Below are 8,510 nucleotides of genomic sequence, written 5' to 3'. Positions count from 1 at the left end.
TTCCCATCCATAGGAAAGCACTAAATTCCTCAACTTGAGATACTTGGTTTTCTTTTAATTAACAGTAATCTTTCTTGACTTCCCTGGTGGTCCAGTGGCTAAGACTCTTCGCTCCCAAAGCAGGGGGCCTGGGTTTGATCCCTGATCAGGGAACTAGGTTCCACATGTTTCAACTAAGAATTTGCAGGCCACAACTAAAGAGCCTGCATGTGGCATCTAAGACCTAGCACAGCCAAATAAATATTTTAAAAAAACAAACAAAAATCCCAGTAATCTTTCCGTGTTCTGACTACCTGGCTTTGGTTGCAAAAACTCCTGTGTATCCTGGCTCCTCCCTTACCTCTTGCGAGCAGTCTCTCAGACTGTCTGAGATACTGTTGCCCGGGCTTAAGTCCTTGGTTTTGTCTGCCAAATAAAACATAATTCACAACTTTTAGGTTGTGCATTTTTCAGTAGAAAAATGAGAATTTACCTTTTACTGGCAATGATCCTTCTCACTTTAAGGTGAGAAGAAAAGAGAAAAAGGTCTGGCACTGGCATGTTGCCATTCAGGGACACCTAGCAGTTTATTCCTCTCTAGGCTGGAAAGACATGTTCTTGGGCCACTACAGATTTTTGAACCAAGGTAGTAAACAAGAAGATTCTTGAGAGTCCCTTGGACTTCAAGATCAAACCAGATTTGAATATTCATTGGAAGGACTGATGCTGAAGCTCCAATACTTTGGCCCTCTGATGGGAAGAGCTAACTCACTGGAGAAGACCCTAATGCTGGGAAAGATTAAGGGCAGGAGGAGAAGGGGGTGACAGAGGATGAGATGATTAGGTAGCATCACCGACTCAATAGACATGAATCTGAGCAAACTCTGGAAGATAGTGAAGGACAGGGGAGCCTGGTGTGCTGCAGTCCAGGGGGTCACAAAGAGTCTGATACAACTTAGCGATTGAACAACAAACAATTTAATAGGCATGAATGATTAAAAAGTGTGTTTCTGACTGTACTTGATGGGCAAACAAATTTTGAGTGACTGTGGTCTACTTAGAGTAGCTCAAACGTTCTCACTCTCCAGGCACGGTTATTTGTTTTCCTACTGCACCCTATGAAAGCATTCATCACATAGAACGGTGATTATCTCTTATTTTTTTCAGAGCAGTAGTATCTGTCTTATTTTCTTCCCCTGTTGCCCCAAAAGACTATATGAGTGAATGAATTTATCTTTAATAGACATGTCCTTTAATATATTTTTCCAACGAAGCTTCTATATTATCCTTTCCAGCAAACTCCTAGAAGCAAGCATTATACTAAATACCCCACTCTCGTCTAGAAGTTAACTTTACGGGGACCCAACCTGAACCGCAAGTAATCTCAACAGAACCGATGCCGATAAAGTCTCCGGGTTACTTCCCGCCAACCCGTTCTTCCGTGAGCCCCACCCGCGCATCTCCGGGCGTGGCCGAACGCGGTGCCTTTAAGAAGGGGGCGGAGCCCGAGTGGAAAGACAAAGCCCCTGGCCGCGCGCTCCCCCTCCCCCCTCCGGCGCACCACACGGACAGTGGTGCCCGGATGTCGGTGTCGCCTTCGGTGACAGATGGCGCAGAGTCAGTACATGTTAGAGGGCTTTTCTGGCCTGACCTCTCTGAATTCCCGGCCTTTCGGTTCCCCGTTTTTCCCCACTTTCAACTCCGCCGCCGGAGGCCCGCGCGTCTGTCACTGGCGCTTACATAACGTGACCTTTCACCTCTTCATACTGCCCTCTAGTGAGCTGCAACCCAACTAGGCGGCCCGGGAAGGGGGCGGGACCCAACCGCAGAGCGGCAGCTCCTCTGAGCCAATAGATTTTGGGTGCTGACCAGTTCTCCGCCTATTGGAGCATTCGCCACCGGCGCCACAGGGGAGCAAGTTAGTGTGCGCGCTGGCCGGGCGGGGGGTGGAGGGGAATCTCCCGCCATTTTTCAATAATTTCCTCCGGTGCAGCTGAGGACGAGTCGTGACTGCCGAACGCGGGGACCCGTAGAGAAGGTTGGCCGGAGGCTTCGGGACGGCGCGGAAGTGTGTGAGGGAGTTCTGTGCCCGTGGGTCCCGTTCCATGGCTCTAGCGCGGCGGCGCCAGCAGTGAGGGAACCGAGTTCGCGCCGCCCTCTCACCCCTCCCCTCCCCCACCCCACCCCCGGGAGCCAGGCGCTCGCTCCGGGCCGCTCGGCCTAGTGTTGCGCCGCGGGTCCACTGAGGAGCCGCCGCCTTCCCCGCTGCCTTCGCCGCGATGGCGCCGCTCCTGGGCCGCAAGCCCTTCCCCCTGGTGAAGCCGCTTCCCGGCGAAGAGCCGCTCTTCACGATCGCGCACACTCAGGAGGCCTTCCGCACCCGGGAGTATCCTTTTCCAGCAGCGCCGGCCAGGCCGCCCGCGGGATGGGGTGGGGCGAGGTGGGCCGCGTAGCCCCGCGCTGGTGGCAGCTGTCAGCCAGCGCGGCGCCGGCGGGCCTGCACCCGGAGCCGGAGCCCCGGGCCCGCCGATCCTGGAGTGGGGGGTGGGGGTGGGGGGGTGCGCGGGCGGGCCGGCCGGCCGGCCGGGCTCGGGCCGCCTCCGAGCCTTGCGCCCTCCATCCTTCCCCCGGCTCCGCACTTTGTCCCCGGGCCTCGTTATGGAGGAGCGACCCTCCATCCCACTCCCAGCGGGGGTTGGCGTTAGGCCCTAAGTACCGGGGATGAATGGGTTTCCTTTGCTGCTGCTTTTTTCTTTTAAAATTAAACCTTCCACTTAAGTTTTGGAAATCGTACTTGGGCGGCCTCGTGATCCGGGTTGTAGAAGGAGCGATTGGGTTCTCCCCCTGCCCCAATCTCTGCGGGGACATTTGTGTTTTGCTCCTTCCGAGTGGACTGGAGGCTGATGAACTGACGGGATCAAAATCAAGAATGAATTTCCAGACTTAGAGGAAAGACAGTAAAAAAGTTATCTTGGAGGAGCCGATGCCTTCTATCCCCGGACTTGCACAGATTTGGAATTCTGACGGTGTACAATATCGGTATTTATCTTTAAACAGCGTTTTTCAAAGACACGCTTGCAGTTTTAATGTTGTATTGTAGGAACACGAGGCTCATGTTTTAAATGAGAGGCATCCTAATCATTGCTTAAGGTTTCTTGCTGTCAAGCTTATTGTCAACTCTCTTAGCTAAACTTGTACCACTCTTTTTTTTATGGATGCCAGATGCATCCTTTTTGAATCTTAACCGTAAAAAAGGTTTTTGAATCTAGCATCCTTTAGTGTACAGAAAGCTTAAAGAGTGAAGGCTTCTGTTAGCTTTATCACCGCTTTCCCTTTGAAAGGACTTGATTTCTCAGCAGTGTCTGTTTGCTTCCGTGTAGAAGGAAGTGCGAGTGTGAGCCATATCATTTGATTATATTTGTCTTTGATCCTCCCTTTAATGTAGTGCTTTATGGGATTGTTTTCAGTGCAGTTTGAGGATATTAGGTGCAGGAAGGGACTTGGAAAATGAGTCCGTGCTGTAGGAAGACTCTCGAAGAAATGCAGCCAGAGTACCTCAGAGCGGAACTAGATCCTGGAGATGGTGGGGTTCCCCTGCCTGGGTATGCCTGGTAGGCCCAGACAGTTGAGATCACACGCTTGTAAATGGTAAGAGTCAGGAGGAGAATCCAGTGCTCTTGGTACCTCATGCCTGAAAGTAGATCACAAAAGGAACATGGAATGCTATTCCTTCGCTTTTAATAATGTTAATCCACTGTTTGTTCCAGCTGGTAGCACAAGATGTGTGTGTGTGTGTGTGTGTGTGTGCCCTCAGTGGCTCAGTCGTGTCCGACTCTTTGCGACCCCAGGGACTGTAGCCCGCCTGACTCCTCTGTCCATGGGATTTCCCGAGCCAGAATACTGGCATGGTTTGCCATTTCCTTCGTTAGGGGATCTTCCCCACCCAGGGTTCGAACTCCCGTCTCTTGGTGTCTTCTGCATTGGTGAGTGTGCTCTTTACCACTGAGCCACCGGGGAAGCCTGTGGTATAAGTTACAGTGTGTTTAAGGGAGAGGTTGAAGTGGTAATCTGGTTTTTCTTGTCCTATTAGGGCTTTGGGAGGATTGTTTTGGAGAAGTGCTCCAGCTCTCCCAAACACAGCATTATTCTAAAAGTGCCGGAATTTTTTTTTTTTTTAAATAACATCCCAAAACATCAGTGAAGTAAAAAACTACTTGTGGAAATATACTATATCCTTTTCACATGTCTTTTGAGCAGTTGATGGTTATTCACACGAATATTACTGGATGTTGATTTTCACGTCTGGTTCTAGTGAAGTATAAGAAACTGCAATAGGGAGGAGACACATTCTGAGTCTAATAGGACCTGAGCTCTGTTTAAGAAAAAAAATGGCTGTAGATAGCTAACTTAGAACTGGCAGCCTAGGTTTCTTCGTATCATTTACTGACATTGTTGAAATATAATGGTATATATGAAGTGTTTCTTTTAATGATGACAGTTGAACACTGATACGTTGATACGTGTAACTTTTAAAATGTTGTGTATTTAATAAAAATTCTTCATCTTTAAAATCTCCCCTACCAGTTTTTAGAACTCTTTTAACAAAGGAGTTCATAAATTGTGTTAACCTATTGGGGAGAACTTGCTCCCTTGGGAATGTACGAGTGGAAGTACTTTGAGGATGGTTTTTAAACTATTGTACTGTGTGGTTGGCTGGTTGGCATATTTTTTTATTAGGCTATTAGTGATTTCATAGAGGAGAATGAGGATGTGGTTGGGTAACTGCTGCATTTGAAGTGTTGGTTTTTTCAGTTTTAAGTTTATAGTTACAATTATGTTTTTAATAGGATTTCATACTTTAATTTTCTCCTAATTCCTCCCTTTGGATTGCATGTATGTTCTGTAGCAAATTTGTATGGTATTTTATTGACTTAAAGCTGTGAGCATTGTGTTCTTGAAGGCATTGTTGTATGTCTTCATTAAACTTACAGGGATAATTGTGAATGATGCACACACATTTAATGACTGGGTTGTATATTGACGATTATTGTACTGTACCTTTAAATCTATGGCACATTGCTTCCCAGGAGAGTACTACTACAGGCAAGCGCCTAGATCTTACCTGGAAAAGTTAACTTTATCAGAATCGCTTCTTGATCTGATTGTTTGACAGTAGAAGTCTGCATTGACTATATTTAAGTCAAGATGGATTTTAGGGAGGAACTGAACCTGGAGGCAGCCTGCTGTAGATTATTATTATTATTATTTTTTTTTTGTATTGCTTTGACTACTCTAGTTTCTAAAGCCTAGAAACTAATTCATAACCTTAGTAGCATCAGTATGAGAAATTTTAGATGGTATAATTAGGAGAAGCTGTTAGAATATACAGTTATTCTGGCTCTAGGTAAGAATAACTTAATTTGCCAAGAAAAACATGACAAGCATTTTAAGGGCTGGGGTTAAATAGTAGTTGCAAGACAGGATTTTATTGGACAGTTGGAATACTGAACTCGTATGTTGATTTTCATAATTTAATTTCTTTAACAAGTTATTACCAGATTAGAGTTATTTTTAACTTAATGACAGGCTGGTCCAAAGAGAGAAAACAGGCTAAAAAGCGAACCTTGTGTTGCTGCTTTGTCTTCTCACTTAGAACTCCTAGGGTTATAGTTATACTTATTTAACCTCCATACTTTTCTGGGCCGCTTCCTTTCAGGCTATCAAGTACTTTGTTGAAAGAAACCATACTTAAAAGGCTAAAGAGAACAAAGAAGCAGCATATGGTGGTAAGGAGGTACCTCTTAAACTCTTGAAAAGAGAGATACATAATGAGTTAGTCTAGGATTTGAAAATATCTTATCATTTATAGCATACACAACCTTTGGAGAATTGCTTTGACATTTTGTCTGCAATTATAAGTACAGCAGTGGCTGGAACATAAAAACTTCAATTGGCATTTGCCCTGAGGGGTTATTTGAGAGTGAGTGACTTATTTTGGTAACCTAAAATCTGAAATAGGATTCAGAGGCAGCTGACTCAATATCCTTCTGATAGGCTTTTTTTTTTCCCCCTCCTTTTTTTTAAAAAAAAAAAACAAAACATAAGTCAAATGAATAACTAGAAAAGAATTATATAAACTTAAAAGTACCTCATGATAGGGGTTGTTGTAGAAATTTCAGTTTTAAACTTTTAAAATTAATCTAATTTGAATAACTAGTCAATTAAAAATTGTGTTGTCAGAGGAACTTCATTCCTAAATAATAAGCATTAGGATTGTACTGCTGTCCTATGGGGAGAAGGCAATGGCAGCCGACTCCAGTGTTCTTGCCTGGAGAATCCAGGGATGGGGGAGCCTGGTGGGCTGCAGTCTATGGTATCACACAGAGTCAGACACAACTGAAGCGACTTGGCAGCTGTCCAGTGTGATGTGGTGGTGGTGGTGTTTGGTCGCTAAGTCGTGTCTGACTCTTCTGACCCCATGGACTGTAGCCGGCCAGACTCCTCTGTCCACAGGATTCTCCAGGCAAGAATACTGGTGTGGGTTGCCATTTCCTTCTCCAGGGGATCCCTGACCCGGGAATTGAACCTGGGTCTCCTGCATTATAGGCACGTTCTTTACCAACTGACCTACAAGGGAAGCCCCAATGTGATGTGAGCCACATGTAATTAAATTTTTTCTAGTGGCCACATTTGAAAAAAAGGAAAATGGGTGAAAAAATGGAAAGAGACGTTTTTCTTATTTTCCAAGATTCAGGCTGAAGGAGCGGTCCCTTATCTGCAGCATCTTTTTCTGGTGGCAGAAAAAACAACAGGAAACTGATGGGTTTTTAAGCTTCTTCCTGGAGGTGGCCTCTGTTCCATCTATTTGTCAAAGCAAGTCATGTGGTCAGACCCAAGGTGGTGATGGCGGGGTGATGTACTTTCCTCTTCCCAGGAGGCGTTTCAAGCCACGTGGTAGTGGGTGGAGATGTATTGATAAAATCCTCTTATGGATTGGAGTGGATATTTGGAAAGAATAGTACTGTCTGCCACATTTTAGGGTTAAGGAAATGTTTCCTGGGGAAAGTTATTTTTAAGTTGAGATCTAAAGGATGGCTAGGAGTTAGATGGGGACTTCCCTGGAGATCCAGTGGTTGAGATTCTGTGCTTCCACTTAAGGGGACATGGGTTCAATCCCTGGTCAGGGAACTAAGATCCTACACAGGACGGATGGCGCAGCAAAAAAAAAAAAACAGTTAGATGAAGAAGAGGTCTACATCTTTTGAAGAGCTTGTGAGTTTGATGGTTCTTGATTTTGAAAAAAAAAATAATTACTAAAAAAATGTTAAAACCTTTTATTTTTTTGTGCCGTTGCACTTGTGGAACCTGGGCAAATTGCATGAAACTCACTGAGTCCTGACCGCTGGACACCAGGGAATTCCCGCTTTTGAGAAATAGAAATCAGCTTCATATGGCTGGAGTGAGAAAGTAGGAGCGAGAGGCAGTGATGAGGTACACAAATGGGGCTGTGCGGTAGACAGGAATTTGGACTTTGCCTTAAATTTAGTGGAGGCTGTTAAAAGAATTTGAAAAGCAAAGAAGCAGGATTTTAGATTAGGAAGATTACTGTGGGTGCAGCGTTGAGAATGGTTAAGAATGGGTCTGTAGCCTCGAGACCAGTGGCAACTAAACCGGTGATTAAGTCATCTCAGCACTAGATAGACAACAGCTGTCTGAATAAATTCACTAGCCCTTGAAGTGGAGAGAAGTACAGTTTGTGAATTTCTGAAATAAGTAGATTTGTCAGGATTTGGTGATTGATTGAGGAGGAGTCAGGTTATGTTTTGGTTATCATTTGGTTAGTGGTGTCCTGTGACATCAGTTCAGTTCAATCACTCAGTCGTGTCTCTCTCTTTGCGACCCCGTGGACTGCAGCACAGGCTTCCCTGTCCATCACCAACTGCTGGAGGTTGCTCAAACTCATGTCCATCGAGTCGGTGATGTCATCCAACCATCTCATCCTCCCTTGTCCCCTTCTCCTCCTGCCTTCAGTCTTTCCTAGCATCAGGGTCTTTTCCATTGAGTCAGTTCTTCGCATCAGGTGGCCAAAGTATTGGAGTTTTGCTTCAGCATCAGTCCTTCCAATGAATATTCAGGACTGATTTCCTTTAGAATGGACTGGTTTGCTCTCCTTGCAGTCCAAGACTCTGAAGAGTCTTCTCCAACACCACAGTTCAAAAACATCAATTCTTTGGCGCTCAGCTTTCTTTATAGTCCAACTCTCACATCCATACATGACTACTGGAATAACCCTAGCTTTGACTGTGACATAGAGGACCCTATGAGACTGGAAGAGGGTGGCCCTGGCCAACCCTTAAAAGACATATCCCCTGAGGACATAAAGTGGTTAGAACCAAATAGGCCCAAGGTGGCAGAAGCCTGGACTTCCAGTAACCTTGAATCTCATTATATATACTCTTTGTAATACTTTAGCATATGGTAAATGACTCCCACAGGCACCAAGACCTTTTGGAGGCTGAGCCATAAAAGGC

General features: G+C 45.5%; 1 protein-coding gene across 1 annotated transcript in view; it reads left to right on the top strand.

The window, feature by feature from the left end:
* Positions 1–1,912: 1,912 nt before the first annotated feature.
* The window catches only part of BAZ1B (bromodomain adjacent to zinc finger domain 1B), a 56,305-nt gene continuing 49,707 nt past the window's right edge, over positions 1,913–8,510 (top strand). Inside the window, exon 1 of the mRNA XM_086374524.1 lies at positions 1,913–2,365. Coding sequence (XP_086230650.1) covers positions 2,259–2,365 — 107 coding nt within the window. The 5' untranslated portion in view covers positions 1,913–2,258. The remainder of the gene's footprint in view (positions 2,366–8,510) is intronic.

Source organism: Bos grunniens, chromosome 25, assembly GCF_055505025.1.
Source record: "Bos grunniens cultivar Pamir isolate PY7600 chromosome 25, Bosgru_T2T1.0, whole genome shotgun sequence".
NCBI classification, from domain to species: domain Eukaryota; kingdom Metazoa; phylum Chordata; class Mammalia; order Artiodactyla; family Bovidae; genus Bos; species Bos grunniens.
This window is presented reverse-complemented; position numbering and strand designations above follow the sequence as displayed.